The sequence below is a fragment of the Symphalangus syndactylus genome, chromosome 15, assembly GCF_028878055.3.
Source record: "Symphalangus syndactylus isolate Jambi chromosome 15, NHGRI_mSymSyn1-v2.1_pri, whole genome shotgun sequence".
Lineage (NCBI taxonomy): Eukaryota > Metazoa > Chordata > Mammalia > Primates > Hylobatidae > Symphalangus > Symphalangus syndactylus.
Window position 1 is genome coordinate 86,081,828 of NC_072437.2, and position 22,289 is coordinate 86,104,116.

The following is a 22,289-nucleotide window of genomic DNA, read 5'->3' on the forward strand; positions in this document are numbered from 1 at the left end:
TTTATTGTTATGACATTATCAAGTATTATAACATTTAAATTCTATTTTGTCATTATAATTATTGCATTTGGTTAGTCTCAGTTCTGTATTTAAATGGATTCTAAGGTTATCGTAACTCCTGTATCATAGTTTCTCTATTTCTCAGTTCTTTATTTTTATTCATCTCTTAGCTGGCTGTGTTTTACAATCAGCAAGTTTTTAAAAATATGCTTTTTGGTTCCATGTTCTTTATGTTTGACATGTTTATGAATCATGTCTATAGTTTTTATACTTGAAGGACAGCTTTGTCATGTATTCTATTCTTGTGCCATATTTTGTTTCCCTAAGGACAATATTTTCTGGCATTGAACATTGCTGTTGAGAAAGCTGAGACTAGTGTAATTCCGCTCCTCATTTACTTCCTGAAGAATTTCTTTTTAATTTGAGGTTTAATATCTTAACCAGGTTAATATTTCTTGATTTTGTTATTCTGTATTAGCTTTTTTTTTTTTGAACACCATATCCCTTTTTAAACTGAAGGTTCTGCTGTTCATTTTAGAAAATCTTAACATACTCTATTTAAAAATATTCTATTCAGCTAGGTTGTTCTATACCATTGTATTTTGGGAACATTTTCTTATGTTGGATTGCTTTTATCATCCCTATTTATTGTCTTCTCTCATATTATTCTGAATTTTTAAATCTTTTTCTTACATATTGGCTGTTTTTATCTCAAGCATTTTTTCCATTTTGAGCTAAACTATTTTTGTAATGGTGTTATTTGGTCCTCAGCTTTTTTCTTAGCTTGTCTAGTTCCTTACTTTTATATAATTTGTTCATCAATTTCTTTTTTATGATACATTTTATTGAATTGGATTTATAATAGATGAATTATTCAATAATATGTATTTGGATCACTAAACAAATATATTGAGAATAGCAAATGGAGTTTAACCCTCCTGCTAACCCAGATCAATTGCTAGTGGCTTCCCGGCCCATGCTGTTAAGAAGGACTCTAGATGAGGATCAGGTCTCCACAGGGAGGGGTACACTTAGTGATGTGATGGCTGCCATGTAAAAGCTATGAGGTGGTGATGGTGATGCTACCCTCTTATCTCAGAGGCACGTTTACATTTCATATAGTACATTACGGGTGACTAAAGTTCATGGTTGTGCATCAGAGAGGGTAAGATGATGATCAGGAGAAGCTTCAATATTACCATTTATTTATTGATTCAACAGCTAGTTATTTATTAGAATTAACAATGTCTCAAGCATGATATTAGGTGCTAGGTTAAAGTGGTGGAAGATATATATGGTCCTTGCTCAGCTAGAACTTACAGTCAAGTAAGGGAGATAGACATTAAATGAACAATCACAGAAATACTTAACTACATTTGCGATAAGGAATGTAAAGGGAAAGTGTAATCCCCCAATGGATTCTTCCTGCTGGCTGCACAGACAAAATCAATCCACCAAGATTGTGGCATTGCAGTAGAGAGAGTTTAATTGACCACTAGGCTGGCCCATGTGGGAGAACTGGAGTTATCACTCAAATCAGCCTCAGCTGGTTAAGTTCTTAGTGCAAGAACTCATAGGGCATTTTCTTCTTTTAGATTATCTTTCAGGTTGGGTTCTCTGTCTGATTTTTTCGCCTTCTTATGTTGTGATTCTTTTTTGATTTTCTATGTTTACATAATCACTGTGCTTTTCCTCCTCATATTGCTGGGACTGTGTGTGTGTAACCCTGATTTGATGTTCTGTTTTCTCTGATTTAATGTGAGTATCCCTTCACTCTGCACTTAATCTGTGACTTGTTTTTGTTCCCCAAAGAGCTATGGTATGGGAGCAGGCATTGTTATTATATCTGCTTTTAGTCAGGAGGTAAGGGAGAAAGTAGATAATTCAACTGTAATGATATAAGCCGTTGTTCTGAGTTTTTGTTAGAATGAACTTTATAACAGAACACTTCTAGTGGCAGTTTATCTTTTTTCTATAGCAGGATTGTTTGGGATTCAAATTGTCCCCAGTTCAACACAGTATGCTAGAGTCTCTATGTTGTCAGAAAAATAAGCTATAGTTGTTTACTTCCTCCATTTTACCCTTCTCTTATCAGCAGTTTCTCCCTCCAAGTCAGAGAGGCAAAAGATGAGGATACCCTTTGAGTTAGTTTCGCTCAGTCAGTCTCTCATTTGATATTGGTACCAGCACTTTATTTATTTATTATTATTATTATTATTTTTTTTTTTTGAGACGGAGTCTCGCTCTGTCACCCAGGCTGGAGTGCAGTGGCGCGATCTCGGCTCACTGCAAGCTCCGCCTCCCGGGTTCACGCCATTCTCCTGCCTCAGCCTCTCCGAGTAGCTGGGACTACAGGCGCCCGCCACCACGCCCGGCTAATTTTTTGTATTTTTTTTTTTTAGTAGAGATGGGGTTTCACCGTGGTCTCGATCTCCTGACCTCGTGATCCCCCCGCCTTGGCCTCCCAAAGTGCTGGGATTACAAGCGTGAGCCACCGCGCCCGGCGGTACCAGCACTTTAATACCTAATGAAATGAAAGCAAAAGAATATACTTGAGAGAGATTCTTTCATCTGACTTCATTTTACCGTTTTTACCTAGAAATCCTTGATATCGTTCTTTACCACTATGATATTTTAAAATAACTTATTTGTGAATATATTGCAAACATATTTTTTGCACCATACCATTGTATCTAGAAAACCCATAAAGATGCAACGTTATCTGTTTTCTCACAAAGTTTCTGCACTTCCAGTGTTTGCTGAGATTATTACTAGTTTAGCAGTCAGATACTCAGAAATAGAAAGTGAATCAAATTGAACTTCTCTTTTAAAAATAATGTATAACATGGAGCCATAAGCAAATTTGTAATAGCTGTGTTTTATCATGATTTGTATATTTTATGTAGCTACACTATTTGTTTTCTTAGGTATCTGTTATATGCATTTATTTTCTCACAGCCATCTAGTTGTGTATATATTCTAATAACTTTAAAGATTTTATGGTGAACAATTATTTTATAGATGACTTTAAATTTATATACTAATTTTGTTATCTCTTAATGGCTTTGGTTATTGTAAGATTTTAGAGGGGTTGAAATTAAAAATATATAAGGTTTATATATAAATAATTGGAATAAAATCATAATTTTATAAATAAAATAATTATTTTAGGCTGGGCGCAGTGGCTCACGCCTGTAATCCCAGCACTTTGGGAGGCCGAGGCGGGTGGCTCACGAGGTCAGGAGATCGAGACCATCCTGGCTAACACAGTGAAACCCCGTCTCTACTAAAAAAAAATACAAAAAATTAGCCGGGCGTGGTGGCAGGTGCCTGTAGTCCCAGCTACTCGGGAGGCCGAGGCAGGAGAATGGCGTGAACCCAGGAGGCGGAGCTTGCAGTGAGCCGAGATCGCGCCACTGTACTCCAGCCTGGGCGACAGAGCGAGACTCCGTCTCAAAAAAATAAAAAATAAAAATAAAATAAAATAAAATAAAATAATTATTTTAAATTTTTAGATGAGAATAAATTGAATAATTGGAATTAGAATAAATTCTAATAAACTTAGTAATTTTATATAATAAATATAATACTTATAAAATTGGAATTAAATATTTGAATTCTAATTATTATATTATAAATAAAATATTTATTATACAAATATAAATAAAATATTTATAAAACTAGAATGAAAGATTAGCATTTATTATACTTCAAAATCTTTCTCTGGAGTCATACATTCTATAGTTCTTAAAATTAGAAATAAATTTAAAAAGCAAAATTTATAATGATTTGACATAATTAATTATTACAGAAATATTTAAATGTAAAATTCTCAGAGTAGACTTAACACTTGATTTATAATTCCATAACTTTATATATTTCTATTTTACATATTTTATACTCTTTAAAACAGATTTTTTTTTTTTACAAAAAAAGAAAGAAAATCTTTACCATGCTGATAGTGATTGTTGAATGAATGAATTTATGGATATACTCTACCCTACAATTTTCTCTCATACAAAGATCTGAATATCTAACTTTCTTTAAAAATATAAATTTTTTTTCAGGAGAAGTATTACAAATGGAAGATGATCTGGTGATTTCATTTCAGTTAATGCTATGTGTCCTTGACTATTTTATTAAACTCTCACCTCCTGTGTTGCTCAAAGAACCATATAGTAAGTATTTAATTTATGCCCCTTCTACTTTCTCATTCAGCAGTTGCTTATTGAATGTCTAGTGGGTACCAAACATGGTTCTAAGGCTGACAGGATGATAAAAAATAAATCAGACATGGACTTTGCCCATAAGTAGTGTAAGTTATAGAAGGAAAGATAAGACAGGGAAACAAATGATTAGAGTATATGGTAGAAAGTGGTTTGGGTCAAAATACAACAAATGGAGGTTTGGGAGACAAGAACGTTTTTCCAGCTGTGGAAGACCAAAGAATACCATATAAAAGAAGTAGTATTTGAAATTAACATGGAAGAGTGGTTAGGACTGGGGAAAGGCATTCTCAGTAAAGATGTTGGGGGAGGGCATTCCCAGTGAAGAAAAGCAAGAAACAAGAAAAAGATATGAATGAAATTGCATGGGAAAAAGTGGCCTATTCTAAGGGAACAGCTTAACTAAGTTTTTATTACTATTGGATGTTGTAATAACTATGTGTTTTTTTGTATATAAGCTATAACTCATACTATTTCAGTGGGTGATGAGTGATGAGATGGGAAGTCTATTTAAATAAAAATAACTTGCTAATATAATTAGATAGCATTAAGGAAGTATGAGTAAGGTATATTCCTTTTAGCCTAGAATTGCTTCCTTTCATGGCTTCAAGAGTAGGATTTCAAAGTCACTTATTATATTATTATATACAGAAAAATGTAAACTTACCTAAGGTCAGACTAATTCCTTGCTTCTGAAATGATGAAAGTATTAATGCTAAAAATAATAGGTAACATGGAAGTTTCAAAATGTTGTTGAAATGGATGGAAGGATGAAGCCTCATTAAACTTTGTGAACAAGAATTTAGTGGAAAAATGAAGTATGGAGCAGAATTTTGAAAATGTGTTGAACATGGTTTGGCAGAGAAGGCAGAAATGTTCATTTAGCAGAAACCACATGCAAAGAAAGAAAGAAAAAAAATTCTATATAGAAAACAAATATACTTCAAATTTTCTCCCAAATTTTATAAATTTCCTTTATATACCCTTTCCCCACTTTTTTTTCAATGTTATAACTTTAATAAGTTGATGTTGCAAGTTACTTTAGGTTGACAATCTTTGTTCTTTTGGATAATTCAAATGTACATTTGAATTCTCTAAGTGCTCTGTTAAAGAGAAATCAGCATGGAGTATTATTGAACTGACTGAATATGGTAACTCTTAGTTAATTTTTGTTGTAGAGAATTTCAAATGAATACAAAAATAGTAGTATAATAAGCCACCATGTACTTATCATGTAACTTCAACAGACGACTTAATCTGTAGCCCCATCGCCTGCTCAGTTCCCTGAGCTGTATTATTTGGAAGCACATCTTTGCATACCATTTCATCCTTATACATCTCAGTATGTATCTCTAAAAAATATTTTTTAAAAAGCGTAATTACAGTGCCATTTGTTATCACACCTAAAAATCAATAAATAGTGACTCCTTAATATTACGGAATATCTAGAAAGTGCTCGGATTTTCTGATAAAAATAATTAAAAAATTTTTTACAGTTTGAATGAGAATCTAAATAAGATTTATACATTGTGTTTGGTTGACATGTTTTAAAAACTCTTTTAAAAGTTTTTCTTCCATCCTTTCTTTTTTTCCTTGTAATTTATTTTTTAAATAATCAGATTGTCTTGAGTTTTCCACAGTGTGGTTTTTGCTGATCATATTCTGTGGTATAGTTTAACATGTTCCTCTGTCCTCTCAATTTCTTGTAAGTTGTTGATTGGATCTAGAGGCAATACATAATTTTTATACTTAATCATCTGTAATTTTTTTTTTTTTTTTTTTTTTTGAGACAGAGTCTCACTCTGTCACCCAGGCCTGGAGTGCAGTGGCGCGATCTCGGCTCACTGCAAACTCTGCCTCCCGGGTTCAAGCAATTCTCCTGCTTCAGCCTCCCAAGTAGCTGGGACTATGGGCATGCACCACCACACCAGGCTAATTTTTGTATTTTTAGTAGAGATGGGGTTTCACCATGTTGGCCAGGCTGGTCTTGAACTCCTGACCTCGTGATCCACCTTCCTTGGCCTCCCAAAGTGCTGGGATTACAGGCGTGAGCCACCACGCCCAGCCACTGTAATATTTTTAATAGCTGAACCTGTATTTAGTTTGGATTGGGAATGCTGAAAATAATCCAGGAGATTTTTTTTAAATCACAGTTTATTATCATATTATTATATTTACTCTAATATATTTTATACCTATCTTTTAAAGATATCATAATTTACTAAAACTTAAAATATTGTTTTTATGCTATGTCTAGAAATTGAATTCAGAAATATTTGCTAATTATTTTTAAGACTGTAGGACAGAAAACATTTTTTTCCTCTTGCAGACGAAAATACACTTAGATTTAGTTTGAAAGTTGGCTATTTCCATGCCTTCTCTTTGTATTTGTTTATGAGACTGTAGTTTACAGTCCTTTTTGGGCTATTTGGGAGCAGAGTAGAAGAGGGATGGCAAAAACTAATTATTAGTACATAATTCGTAGTAGATATGGATGAAATTGTTATCCTTCTAATGAAACCTAATAAGTAAAAGTAGTAGAATGTTACCAAGATTATTTTTGACCTAAGTTGTGGTTAGAATACTTCATTATTTTATATGATGGATATACAATTGTTCTTATCTAATTTACCACTTTTACAGAAACAGCTGTTATACCCATTAATGGTTCACCTCGAACACCCAGGCGAGGTCAGAACAGGAGTGCACGGATAGCAAAACAACTAGAAAATGATACAAGAATTATTGAAGTTCTCTGTAAAGAACATGAATGTAATATAGATGAGGTAATTTAACTTCATGATTTCTTTAAAACAGTTAAAGTAGATTTAGATATAAGTTCTCCCTAACAATATTTACTTCTTTTGTGATGAGCATGTTTTTTTGTGATTAGTGCTAACTCTTTTGCAGTAGCAAAATATTTAGAAAAAATTAATTCGTTATATTTAGTTACTTTGATTTTAAAGAGAGTAGCTCCCTCACTCTGGAATCACTGAAAAGTATATAATCAAGACAATAGTTTTCAAATGTAGTTTTTTTTTTTTTTATTCTTCTGAGGTTACTGATACCCCTAATGTTTTAAAATACCCTGCCAAGGCTGGGCATGGTGGCTGACAACTGTAATCCCAGCTCTTTGGGAGGCCAAAGCGGGAGGATTTCTTGAGGCCAGGAGGTCTAGACCAGCCTGAACAACATAGTGAGACTCCATCTCTACAAAATACATATTTAAAAAAATGAGCTGGGCATGGTGGCATGTGCCTGTAGTCCCAGCTACTTGGAAGACTGAGGCAAAAGGATTGCTTGAGCCCAGAAGTTTGAGGTTACAGTGAGACATGATTGCACCACCACACTCCAGCCCGGGTGCCAGAGTGAGACTATGTCTCCAAAAACAAACAAACCAAAAAAGCCCTGCTTAGAAAACTCTAGTGCTCTAGTGTTTTAGTTTAGTGATAAGTGATACCAACATTAAATTTCTGTTTGGCCTTCTGTAATTACTCTCTTTCTAAATATTACAGCACATAATGACTGCTGGAGAATACATACGAATACCCAGGAATTACTTGTCTTGTTCATAGAATGTGGATGTTAGAAGGAATCTTACAAATAATATATTCAATCTCCTTTTTATAATGAGTAAACAAGCTTCCAGGGACTAATAGCTTATTATTTACAGAGTCTACATTAGACTTTGGGATATCTGGTACTACTGCTTCTTTCCTTTTTAGCATACAGTTTTTCTCATAGTTTGTTTTATTGTCCACAATCACTAACACCAGATAGCAGTAAAAAATGTTACATCTTTGAAATTTCTCTGTTAACTTTGGGAAGGAATGAGAGTGTGGTCCTAAAATCTAGTTTAAGAAGTATTAGAATGATTTATCAAGATATATCATAGTTTTTACACTATGGCTTACTAATTTCAACAAATATACAGTTGACTCTTGAACAACAGGTTTGAATTGCATGGGTCCACTTACACACAGATATATTTAATTACATATATTAGAAAAAATTTTGGAGATTTGCAATAATTTGAAAAAACTTGTAGCAAACCATGTAGCCTACAAATACAGAAAGAATTAAGAAAAAGGCATGTCATGCATGTACAAAATATATGTAGATACTAGTCTATTTTATCATTTACTATACCATAAAATATATACAAAATGTAGCTGCAGTTGCCTGCTGTTTCAGGCAGATGATTTTTGTTAACAGATGACATAAACTTACTGTAAATGTATTTTGTCTTCTTACAATTTTCCTGACATTTTCTTTTCTCTATCTTTATCATAAGAAGATGACATATATAGTATGTATATATAGTACATATACAAAATATATGTGAATTGAATCTTTATGTTATTGGTTGGCTTCCAGTCAACAGTAGGCTGTTAGTTAAATTTTGGGTACTCAAAAGTAATCGATAGGCCTGTAGTCTCAGCTACTTGAGAGGCTGAGGTGGAAGGATGGCTTGAGCCCAAGCGTTCGAAGCTGTAATGTATGTGATGGCACCTGTGAATAGCCACTACACTCCGGCCTAGGCAATATAGAGAGACCCCTTCTCTAAGAAAATAATAAAAAATAAAAAAGTTATACACAGATTTTTTACTGCATGGGGGATTGACACTTCTACTTAGCCTGCATTGTTCAAGAGTCAAGAGATTAGATTTTGTTTTAAATTTTAATGATCATGTTGTAACTTCATTTTTTTCAGGTGAAAAATGTTTATTTCAAAAATTTTATACCTTTTATGAATTCTCTTGGACTTGTAACATCTAATGGACTTCCAGAGGTAATCTGAAAGGAAATTTAATAAAATATTAATGTTTTGAGACTGTGGAGGGAGGATAATTGTCTAACTTTCTTAGATCAATTTACTGTGTATCAATTTTTTTTTTTGCCCAAGAAGAATCTAGCCAAGTAGAATTGTGGTGAAACTAACTTTTGTATAGTAACAAAAAGCTTTTGAGTATATATAATCAAATGTATTAGCATCATTTTGTGATTTATACTAGAAATCAATCTTTATTGAATTTTTTCCAAAATCAAAGTATAGACTTTTAAACTTCTAAATACCATTAAATAGCTAAATGTTAATAGCTAAATATAAACTGTTAAATTTGCTTTGATAAGCATCATTAAGTGTAGGAACCATGATTAATGCCATCAACATTATTGGCATTACTATATTGTGGAACATCTCTTTTGAGGATTTTTAAGAACTGCTTAATTGAAAATACAAATGTATTTGTTAAAATGACTGTGACTATTGCAGAAGTGTTTTACCTTAGTGATATTCCATCCATCTATCTGTTTTGTTTCGCATTTTGCTGCAAATGTCTTTCCAATGAGAACAGAATAACTGAGAGCTTTGCATGGTAAGATGAAATATGTGGAGAAAAGGATGCTGTGATAAGTGATGAAGAACAAAACCAGTATTTTAGAAGACCTAGTATTAGTCACTATGACCAAAAGGCATGAAATAAAATAGCTAGACTGCTAGTTCTGTAACCTGAATTGATAGCTAGTTTTTGAATTAATTTATTAATTCAATAAATATTTTTCGAATGCTTAATATATGTCAGGCATGTGCTAGATACTGTGGATACAGAGATTTCACTCTCAGTCACTATCCTTAAAGTGCTAGTGGGAGAGGCTGACAAAGAAATAGACCATTACAGGAGTCTACAAGTATTCACAGGGTTCTGTGATATCTCAAAGGAGAGATACCTAATCCAAACTAGGGCTGATAGGTTTTGTGGAAAATAGTTTAGAGGTGATGTGATTTCAAATCTGAGTATGCATTACAGATATAGCATTTCCAAGGGATGGACATTGTAGATTCAAAGGTGCAGTGATGTATGATAGTATGGTCTGATCAGTGAACTCTAAGTAATTCATTAAGGTTGGGATACAGGGCAGAACAATTAAAATATGGTACTGAAGAGGCAAGAAGGGACCAAATGTTATATTAATGAGTCTTGTTACCACTTTTGGTACCAAAAAATAGGCTGTTCATAACTTTAAAATCTGTTGTAGCAATCTTTTTTTCTCCTTTAAAAGGATTACAGTTTTAATATAAATCTTAATTTTATATAAATGTAAAAATAATTTTACTTTTTCTCCAATATTTCACGTAATATAGCCAATCAATAGTTGACTGGTAATTAGTGCCTCAACTAAGGTAGGACAGGAACAATGATTAAACTTAATCAAGCATGGATTACTGTTCTATCTAAAACATTTACGAAGATTAATGAAAAGTTTGCATTTAATTGGATTTCTTCCTATCACTCCTTTTAAAATGCAATTTTACTTCTCTGAGGTTGGAATCACTTTGGTGTTAAAAGTCACAGTAGAAGGCATGCCAATAGTTTTCTCTTGGGCATTGGTTTTTAAAGTGTGATTAAAAAATTATGGATCAGAACTGATGGAAGATTTACGAATTCTAGCAATTGAAAAAGTATCTAAGATTGGGAATAAATAGTGCAAGTGTGTTAATTGAACTGATAAATTGAGCTAATTGTCTTGCCCAAGATACTTAACTGAAGGGTACTGGAGTGAACCAAAGGGTTTAGAAAACATTGGTAGAATATGTAATCAAGAGGATTTGCAACAATGTTTGAAAAAATATTTTATATTGATAAGCATAAAAGATTAAAAGTAGGCTGGGCGCAGTGGCTCACGCCTGTAATCCTAGTATTTTGGGAGGCTGAGGCAGGTGGATCACCTGAGGTCAGGAGTTCAAGACCAACTTGGCCGACATGGCGAAACCCTGTCTCTACTAAAAATACAAAAATTAGCCGGGTGTGGTAGCAGGTACCTATAATCCCAGCTACTCGAGAGGCTGAGGCAGAAGAATTGCTTGAACCCCGGGGTCAGAGGTGGCAGTGAGCTGAGATCGTTTCACTGCACTCCAGCCTGGGCGAAAGAGTGAAACTCCATCTCAAAAAAAAAAAGATTAAAAGTAAAGCATATATGGGATGTTTGGAAGATCTTGGCAGTTAAACAGTTACTATAATATCTATTTTTATCTTAGGTACTGTTTTGTAGCATTGGCTATCTTTGTCTACATAAAATTCTAATAAATCTTTTCTATGCATGAAATAGACCTAAAATCAAAGTTGAACAAATGTTGCAATTTTCTGTACCTCACTTTTAGATAGACCTTATTTATATTGCATGCGGACTCAGTGTATATTGCAAAATTAAATGTATATTATACAAAAGTTCTTTAATGAAATCTGTGCCTCTGTGTGCTGATAGATGTAATGACATGTAAAGGATAATTGTCAGTGACTTTTTTCTTTCAAGGTTGAAAGTCTGTCTAAACGATATGAAGAAATTTATCTTAAAAATAAAGATCTAGATGCAAGATTATTTTTGGATCATGATAAAACTCTTCAGACTGATTCTATAGACAGGTATTGCACATGGTATATTTGATTGATTTGCTTTAGATATAGGTTGATACTGATATAGGTAGATTATATAGTTTTTAGCTTAGTGACCTTTAGATATCATTTATAACAAATTACTTTCAAATGTCTTTATACAAAGAAAAGGTTAACAGTATTTTAAGCATATAACTTATCTACAAATATAGATTTAATGTGAATCATGTGTCCTATAACAGTTACCTTTTTATAGTTAACTGAATATAATTTTTTTAAATGTGCACCAAACGATAATGGCTAAAGTAATTAGTTTCTTCAAATAGTGATCTCTATCTTACTTCTATCCTTTCATATACTATTGCCTGCCTGGTTTATTAAAAAAAGTTAATACAAAAGTGTAGTCTCTTTTATTATCATGTAGAAACCTAAAATTGGAATGGTTGAGAGTGATTGTTAAAATTTTTGACTGATCATAAGTAAAGTTAATTTTGTGCCTTTAGCATGAACTCTTTTAATATGAAACTGAAAATATGCGTAATTTAGAAGTTAAACACAGTAAAATGTTTTAAATTTTATTTAAGTGGAAATAAAGTTTTTAGAAGGAATAATGCATTGAAAAACTTGAGTTTTAATGCTTTTTAATACTGAACAACTTGGTTATCAATACCACCAGGGAGAAAGCCTCTGACTTTCACTTTTAAAAAAATACTTAATGATTGGTATACCTCTTTGTCATAAACATAATGGAAACAGACCCACAATTAAAAACAGTAGTGAAAAATATTTTATTTAAGCAGCAGCTGGGTCATCTATTTTCTATCCTATCTGTTATTGAATTATCATTTTATATGATTTTATGAGACAACAGAAGCATTATACTGCTTTTTTGATGCATAAAGCACAAATTGTAAATTTTCAGTATGTGAATGACTTCGCTTATTGTTATTTAGTTTTGAAACACAGAGAACACCACGAAAAAGTAACCTTGATGAAGAGGTGAATGTAATTCCTCCACACACTCCAGTTAGGTATGAGTTTTCCTACTTTTAATTATATTATAATTTTGTTATTCATTGCTTTATAGTGTTTCAGATTTGTTCACATTTCTTTATGTATTCATACATACATGTAAGAAATATATATTGAAGGCCAGGTGCAGTGGGTCACACCTGTAATCCCAGCACTTTGGGAGGCCAAGGTGGGCAGATCACCTGAGGTCAGGAGTTTGAGACCAGCCTGGCCAACATGGTGAAACCCCGTCTCTACTAGAAATACAAAAATTAGCCGGGGGTTGTGGTGTGTGCCTGTAATCCCAGCTGCTCGGGAGGCTGAGGCAGGAGAATCGCTTGAACCCAGGAGGCGGAGGTTGCAGAGAGCTGAGATCGCACCATTGCACTTCAGCGTGGGTGACAAGAGCAAAACTCTGTCTCAAAAAAAAAAAAGAAAAAAAAATGTATATATATAATCTGTGTGTGCTGGGCATTTTACTGGTTGCTGAAGATATGGTTGTTGGACCTAGTTTTGTCTGTTCTTAAGGAACATAACCTAAAATAGGAATGTGTTCCATTTCAGTAAATAAAAAAGAAAAAATTAAAGTATCATTATTTGATCTGCATACAACCTTAAAGGATTAGAACCATTTTTTATGTCTTTTTCCTCACTCATTTGCCACATCAAAATCTGTTATCAAGGCTTGTTGAATAATCTACCTCCAAAATATTTCCTGAGTCCATCTACTTTTCTCCATTTCTGCTCTCACAACTCTTGTCCAAGACATTGTTCTCTTTCTCTTGGATTTTTTGCAGTAGCCTACTACCTGATCTTGCTCCTTCTGGTCTCATCACTGTTCCTGTCTCCTCACCATCAAAGCTATTCTCCATAGAGCCCCCAGAATTTCTCCTAGAAATGTAAATCAGTTACGTTCACCTTGCTGTTAAACCCTCTGACTGCTTCCCATTGCAATTGGTATACAGTGCAAATTCCTTAACAATGCCTAAAAGATCTTATATGATCTGGTTTCTGTTGCCTCTCCAACCTCATCTTGTTTTCTTTCTCACTCTGTGTTAGCCACACATTGGCCTTCCCTCAGTTTCTTGGGCTTTCCAAGTTTTTTGAAAACCCTCGTACTTGATATTCCCTCTTCTTGAAACTTCCTCCTTTTCTTTCCATGGATTACCAACTGCTACTCTTCATTCAGCACAAATATTGCTTTTGAAAAGATATTTCTCTCTGAAGTATTTTATTATTTCTCATAGCATCCTGTTCCATTCCTTTATAGCATGTATCCCAATTTATATTGATAGATTCATTTGTGTTTGCTTGTTTTTACTAATACCCAAAATAGCCTTAAAATTCCATATCACAGAGACCATAACTTTTTTGTTCAAGGTCTAATAATTAGGGCCTGTTATAAAACTTGGTACATAGTAGGCAATCAGTAATATATTTCAAATGACTGTATAGATATGTAAATGAATACATTTTCATATAAGTATAGTATGTACTTTGGACAAGATAATGAGATGACACAGAAGGGACTATAAAGCAATGTCTGAACTGAATTTTGAAACATGCAAAGGCCTGTGTCACAGGATAAAGATTTTAGGGAGTGGGAACAGCATGTTCAAAGGGATGGAAGTGTGAAACATGTAAGTGGAGAAAACTCTGCTGTCATACCACCGACAACAATCAACACAGAAGACTTCTGTGAGCACATGTGGGGAAGTTTTCCTCACCAAGAAACAAGCAATCAGCTCTGCAGCAGTCACCAGCTGGGTGTCCTCTAATTTACTTCTGACACTGCTTACCTGGAGATAGTGTCAGATCCCACAGATTGAGGGCTCAGTCCCCAAAACTGGCCCCAACTTCAGATGCCAGTTGCAAGTCTGGGTTTTTGGATCTTCTGACCAAAGGGGCTTCAAGTTGGGATTCCCATGACACCTCTTAGGTTCAATTAATTTGCTAGAGTGGTTCACAAAACTCAAGGAAACACTTCTGTTTACTGGTTTATTATAGACGATATTACAAAGGATACAGATGTAAAGATGCATAGGATGAGGTATGGGGGATGGGATGGGAAGCTCCTATGCCCTCCCTGGCCGGACAGCCGTCCAGGAGCCTCCACATGTTCAGCTATCCGGAAGTTCGCTGAACCCTGCCCTTTTGGGTTTTTATGGAGGCCTCATTGCATAGGCATGACAGATTAAATCATTGGCTATTTATCAACCTAACCTTCAGCTTCCCTCCCCTTCCCAGAGGTTGGGGGCTGGGGCTGAAGGTTCCAACCCTCTAACTCTGCCTCGGGCTTTCTAGTGACCAGCCCCCATCCAGAAGCTTCCTAGGGGCTGCCAGCCATGTCAATTCATTAGCACACAAAAAGACATCACTGGAGTTTCTAAGTATTTTAGGAGTTGTATGTCAGGATATGGGGTCAAAGACCAAACATCTATTTCACAATATCACACAACACAATGTGTCTGGGGAACTATTAGCAGCTCTGTATTGATTGACTATAAAATGAGAGTAGGAAGTCACAGGAGAGGAGAGTGGGTACTAGATATGAAGGGCCTTATATGCCATACTCACAAATTTGGACTGTAGCGTGTGCATGATATAGCCTGTGCTATAAATGGATGTTAAGCAGGGGTAAGGATAAAATCAGACATAATTTTTGCAAGTTCACATGGTAATAGTCTATGGGGGCATAGGCTGAGGAGAATAAGAAAAAGTGAGAAATAGACCTGTCAGTCTGTCTCAGTGGTTCTTAACCAGGTGTGCAAATTAGAATAACCTGAGGAATTTTGTTTTTTCTTTTTAAAAATTTTGTGTCCCATTCCACTGAGGAATATGCCTAGGCCTTACTACCACAGACATAGTGTATAAAAATCTCTGGACTTGTCTGTTGCAGCAGTTTACTTGAGAGGTTTTAAAGATCTGAACCAACGATGGTGGTGGGAATGAAGGAACAATAACAGATTTGATAAATATTTGATGAATTCATACTTAGAATGTTGTTCTTGAGGCATTTCTGAAGAAGATATCTAGTAAGCAGTAGGATAGCCTTCTATAGATTTGGGAATCATCAGGGGAGTTAAACCCATAAAAAGAAATGAGATTGCTTGAAGGGAGGGTGCATAATGGCAAGAGTGGGTGGCTAAGGGCTGAAGCCTAAAGGATGCTAGCATTAAGGACTAGATAGAAATTGTTAGGTTCTAGAGCAGGGGTCCCTAGTTCCCGGGCCAGAGACCGGTCTGTGTCCCATTATGAACCGGGTGATATAGCAGGAGGTGAGTGGTAGACAGGCAAGTGAGCATTACTGCCTGAGCTCTACCTCCTGTCAGATCAGCAGTGGAATTAGATTCTCATAGGTGCATGAACCTTATTGTGAACTGCGCATGTGAGGGATCTAGATTGTGTGCTCCTTATGAGAATTTAATGGCTGATGATCTGAGGTAGAACAGTTCAATACCATTCCCCCTACCCTCCGTGGTCCATGGAAAAATTGTCTTCCATGTAACCAGTCCCTGTTGCGAAAAGGTTGGGGACTGCTGTTCTAGAGAATGGGAAAGTATGGTTGGGGAGTGCACAGAGTGAAGCCAAGAAAGCTGAGGGAGGGAGGGAGTTTCGTTAAAAGCAAGTATTTCTCTAACAGTGTCAAATGCTTCAAGCAAGGTCAAGTATTAGAACAAATGAGAAAAGTCTTTTGTTTTTACCAGTTGGTCATTTGTGGCTTTAATCACTGTAGCTTAAATATGATTAGTGGACACAGAAGCATATAGAAGCTGCGTTGCAATATATTTGAAAGACAAGGCCGGGTGTGGTGGCTGACGCCTGTAATCCCACTTTGGGAGGCCAAGGTGAGCGGATCACCTGAGGGCAGGAGTTCGAAACCAGCCTGGGCAGCATGGCAAAACCCCATCTCTATTAAAAATACAAAACTTAGCCCAGGTGGACACCTGTAATCCCAGATAATCAGGAGGCTGAGGCAAGAGAATCACTTGGACCTGGGAAGCGGAGGTTGCAGTGAGCCAAGATTGCACCACTGCACTCCAGCCTGGGCGACAGAGCAAGACTCCTTCTCAAAAAGAAAAAAAAAAAAAAGGAAAAGAAAAAGAAAAGAAAGATGAGGAAGTGTAAATACTGGTTTAGACATGCTTAGCTGAGAACACTGAGCATATTTTACTAAATAATAGTTGAGGATCTTTTCAGCCCTAAACATTCTACAGTTCTTTGCATAATTTAAGTGTCCCAAATGTTCAGCTACTCCAAAATTGTAACATTGATATTTACCATATACTGCCCCCTTCATAATACACACACATAAAATTATAGAATTAACAAGATCTTAAGAGATTGACCTAATTTTATGCTGTGAAAATGGTGATTTTTAAATGTACAGGATCTTAGTATTCTTTCTTCTTGAAGGTCTCTGTAAAGAAGAATCATCTGATTCTTTACTTGAGTTGCTAAATATCTTATTGTCTTTAATTTGAAAATGTTTAATATTTGGTTGTAATAATGTTTTCTTAAAACAATACCATTTTGTAGCCAGTTTATGTAGTTTCTCCTAAAAATAATGCCACTATTTTATTGACATGTAGTTTTATTAGTAAATAAGTATATCTGTTCTATAACTATAAATTTATTGATTATGAATACATATTTTCTTAAAGATTTAAGTAAAATGTAATTACTTATAAACCACAGTCTTATTTGAGGGAATGTAAAGACAAGTGGGAGGCAGTGTATTTGAAGATACATTTAACTTGGGAGATAGAAAACATTTCATTTTTTCTTTTTTTCTCCCTTCATTGCTTAACACATTTTCCTATTTTTATCCCCTCTAGGACTGTTATGACCACTATCCAACAATTAATGATGATTTTAAATTCAGCAAGTGATCAACCTTCAGAAAATCTGATTTCCTATTTTAACGTAAGCCATATATGAAACATTATTTATTGTAATATCTTGGCAAAGAAACTTGAAATTAAAAGTTAAAGTACTGAGTTCTTTTTAAAATACTCATCTCCTATCTAACATGTAGCTATGCATAATCTTTTCTTGCTTTTTTAATCCTATAAATTATATATTATTAGTAATATTGTTTTATTCATACAGTGTTATTTGAAAAATTTTTGTTTACCTATTTGCCTTGCTCACCATTCTTCCTTGCAACTTATGCCTCACTTCTGAGATAATTTTTTTCTTCTTCAGATATATCCTTTGATAATTACTTTAGTGGTATTAATTTGGGATGAACTTTCTGAGGTTTTGTTTTGTTTTTTGATCTGAAATTTTCCTTATCCTTATTTTTTTGTGAGATAGCTTTGTTGGATCTTCAATTCCAGGTTGACATTTACTTTTTAGACTCTTATAAGTTTGAAGATAATACATTACCTGGATCCCATTTTTGCTAATTAAGAAGTCTTATGCCACTCAATCTAACTGTTGTTCCTTTATAGTTAATCTATCTTTTTCTCTCTGGTTACTTTTAAGATCTTTTCTTTGAATGTAGTATTAGATAGGACTTAACATTCCCCATACCCCTACTATCTTTTTCATCCAATATTTAACCCATTTTTATTTACAATTCTTACCTGGCCCTGTTAGCATTGTAGTTTGCAACTCCTGATAGACAATGAGTTTGATATCTGAAGGCATCTGCTAAGACAATGAGTTTGATATCTGAAGGCATCTGCTACCCTCTCTCCCCTGAAGACAAGGAGAGAGAAAGAGAGAGAATGAAACTATCATCTATATTGCTTGCTTGCTCCTTCAGTCCTTACTTAAACTCAGATGAGGGTTGGGACCCACTGAAATGCTCATCCGCTAAAATTGGACATAGGGTCAGGAGACTTATTAAAATTTGGCTTATTTCAGCAACTGTGCTTTTTGTACTTGTTAACAATTCATTAATTGCCATAACCTGCCTGTGATTTTGTCATAATCTGTTGTCATTTCTTGCTATGTTCCCCCAGGAATTAGCAAAGTAATTTCTGTCATCATATTCATAATTGTTTTGGCTCAGAATTGATTTTGTTTGTCCAACATGCATAAAGTCGCTTTTGTTTATGAGTTATCTATAGCTCAAGAATATATGCCAAAACATATGTACCCAATTACCTAAACCTTTTAGCAAGGGATAATGAAAGAATTTAAAAGAATGATAAGCTCTTTCTTCTCATATCATTTTGAATACTTCCTCCAATATTTGGAGTATGTAGGAGTTCTTTTTTATTTAAAAAAATTCTGCCTCAAAGACTTTTTTTTAAACTTGGAAACTGTATGATCTTTATTTATGTTTTTATACAGTTTTTCAACCCTCGCTCCCTTCCTTCCCTCCTCCCTCTAGTAGTCTCCAGTGTCTATTGTTGCCATCTTTATGTCCATGAGTACCCGATATTTAGCTCCCACTTATTAGTGAGAACATGCAGTATTTGGTTTTCTCTTTCTGCATTAATTTGTTTAGGATAATGATCTCCAGCTACATCCATGTGGCTGCAAAGGGCATAATTTCATTCTTTTTTATGACTGTATAGTACTCCATCCACAGTGTATAAGTACCACATTTTCTTTATCCAATCCACCACTGAAGGGCACCTACTGCCCTTACATAGACAATTCCATGTCTTTGCTATTGTGAATAGCACACCAGTGAACATATGAGTGCATGTGAAAGACATTTTCTAGAGCTCAATTTAAAGCTTAACTTTTAATGAAGCTTAAAAGCTTAATTATGTAGATGATAAGTTGCATATGTCAAAGTGAACATGCCTTGAAGGTCATTATGTTTTTCCTTCATTTTACTTCCTTATTAGTTCACGTTTCTTCATTTTTAAAATTAACACCACCTTCCCTCCATGTAAAATCTTAGAAGCTATGAACATTTTAATGGACAGTTTGGCAACAATTCTTTTATGACAGGAAATGCTTGTTTGTTATATGTTTCTAAGATTTGTGTGCTGTTTTTTTTTTCAGGAATATAGAATTGCTGATATTCTAGAATGTGAAAATGTTGACAGATAATGCACATTACAATGAAAATTATAATCTTATTTTTATTTTTTTATATATATATTTTTGAGACAGAGTTTCACTCCGTCACCTAGGCTGGAGTGAAATGGCATGATCTTGGCTCACTACAACCTCCACCTCCTGGGTTCAAGTGATTCTTGTGCCTCAGCCTCCCAAGTAGCTGGGATTGCAGGAGCCTGCTACCATGTCCAGCTAATTATTGTAATTTTTGTAGAGATGGTGTTTCACAATGTTTCACAGGCGGGTCTCAAACTCCAGACCTCAGGTGATCTGCTCACTTCAGTTTCCCAAAGTGCTGGGATTGCAGCCATGAGCCACTGTGCCTGGCCATAATCTTAATTTTAGAAACTTTATTTTTGAATGTATATATTGAATGTGTTTTATGTATAAAGGATAAAAAAATAGAATAAATCTTTGTAGCTGATGAGAATCATGCTGTGATTACTTTTTATATATCATAATATGAATTATATAATGTTATAATATGCATTTTAATACATCATCTTGTGATGCGTTTTAATTATTAAAGTTGAATAGCCCCACTCCAAATGATACATCTATTGGAACGTCTTTTGCAACAATTTCCCTATCTTGTATTTCTGAAAATGTAATTAAATGGTTTAGCTAATTCATAACTCTTTCGAAGCACATTTTAAAATTAGGAAATGGGCCGGGCATGGTGGCTCACACCTGTAATCCCAGCACTTTGGGAGGCCAAGGTGGTTGGATCACCTGAAATTAGGAGTTCGAGACCAGGCTGGCCAACATGGCAAAAACCCGTCTCTACTAAAAAGACAAAAATTAGTGAGGCGTGGTGGCGCGTGCCTATAATCCCAGCTACTTGGGATGCTGAGGCAGGAGAATCACTTAAACTTGGGAGGCGGAGGTTGCAGTGAGCCGAGATTGCACCACTGCACTCCAGCCTGGGCAACAGAGTGACACTTCATCTCGAAAAAAAAAAAAAAAAATTAGGAAATGATACCAAGCTCAAGCCTTGGTTTTATTTCATTTGCTTTTTTGGAAGCAACATACATCCCAATATAACTCTTAATTGAAGATATTTTATGAGAATGTATGAGGCTCTTTCTGATGGATGGAAAGCTTAACAAATTTGCTCTTCTCTAGCCTAGTGGCAGAAGATTTAGATAATAGGGTTTTTTAGTTGTACTCTAGTGTTTTTTGGTCGTTAACATCCAGTGAAATGATACTGTCTGCTTATGTTCAGTAGTTGTGGTTACCTAGTTATTGTGGAAGTGTTTCCACATTTTTATAAACAATTTAAAAAGTCATATATTATGGAGCAGAAAATATTAATTCTGATTACACAGTATCCTCGACATTGATTTCTGTTTTTACCTCCTAAAGAACTGCACAGTGAATCCAAAAGAAAGTATACTGAAAAGAGTGAAGGATATAGGATACATCTTTAAAGAGAAATTTGCTAAAGCTGTGGGACAGGGATGTGTCGAAATTGGATCACAGGTAACTTAAATTTGTTTTAATTAGTGGTACTATAGAGTAATAATGTTAAAGGCATCATCTTTCCAGTTTGTATAAATACTCTAACAGTATTTGTCTAGTAGTATAAAATACTGGCAGATACTATATCCCTGCTGCCTATGTATGCTGCTATTTATGGGAAACTATGGAAAACTACCTCCCACCCCATTATAAAAACTATGTAATAAAGGAACACATAGCCATTGTAGAAATTTTGGAAAGTATACAACTAAGAAAAAAATTGAAATCTTTGATATTAAATTTTTGATTTTGCTTTGACTTCTACATGTATGACTGTTCATGTATGCATATCCTAATGTGAATGGGACTACACATGCCATTTGTCAGTGATATTATTGAGTGATATTATTATTATTTCAGGAAATCTAAAGCTAATATAATAGGTAAGAGCATGGGCCATGGAGTGACAGCCCTGGCTTTATATTTGGTTCTACCATTGTTGATCTTGGACATGTCATTTAACTTCTCTGAGATTCAGGTTCTATATTTGCTCTGCTTTGTTGTGTGGCATTAATGAGGATAATATACAAAAATATATTGGAAAACTGGAGTCTACTGTACACATGTATTTCAGTGTAGTGAGGTTATATTTTGATGCCATCAGTGTTTTAAACATTGATATTTAATGGTTCTTTTTGATTCTACAGCAACGCACCACTTAACAGGGATATGTTCTGACAAATGCATCATTAGGCAGTTTTGTTGTGTGAACCTGGTAGAGTGTGTTTGTACAAGCCTAGATGGTATAGCCGATTGTACATCTAAGCTGTATGATACAGCCTATTTGTTCCTAGGCTACAGGCCTCTACAGCACGTGTACTGAATACTGTCAGTAATGGTAACATAATGTGTTACCATTTGTGTATCTAAATGTATCCAAACATAGAAAAGGTAAAGATATCGTACAAAAGATAAAAAATGGAACACCTGCACAGAGCACTTACTATGAATGGAGCTTACAGGATTGAAAGTTGCTCTGAATGAGTCAGTGAGTGAGTGGCAAGTGAATGTGAAGGCCTACAACATTACCTATGACATGACTGTACACTATCGTAGACTTTATAAATACTACACTTAGGCTAAACTAATTTCATAAACATTTTTTCTT

At 34.7% G+C, this 22,289-nt stretch overlaps 1 protein-coding gene across 3 annotated transcripts in view; it reads left to right on the forward strand.

Moving 5' to 3' along the window:
* Positions 1-22,289, forward strand: part of RB1 (RB transcriptional corepressor 1) — a 183,806-nt gene that overhangs the window by 60,079 nt on the left and 101,438 nt on the right. For all 3 annotated transcript variants that reach the window (XM_055244932.2, XM_055244934.2, XM_055244933.2), the window contains exons 7-13: positions 4,068-4,178; positions 6,870-7,012; positions 8,941-9,018; positions 11,541-11,650; positions 12,574-12,651; positions 17,470-17,557; positions 21,026-21,142. In XM_055244932.2, coding sequence (XP_055100907.1) covers positions 4,068-4,178; positions 6,870-7,012; positions 8,941-9,018; positions 11,541-11,650; positions 12,574-12,651; positions 17,470-17,557; positions 21,026-21,142 — 725 coding nt within the window. The remainder of the gene's footprint in view (positions 1-4,067; positions 4,179-6,869; positions 7,013-8,940; positions 9,019-11,540; positions 11,651-12,573; positions 12,652-17,469; positions 17,558-21,025; positions 21,143-22,289) is intronic.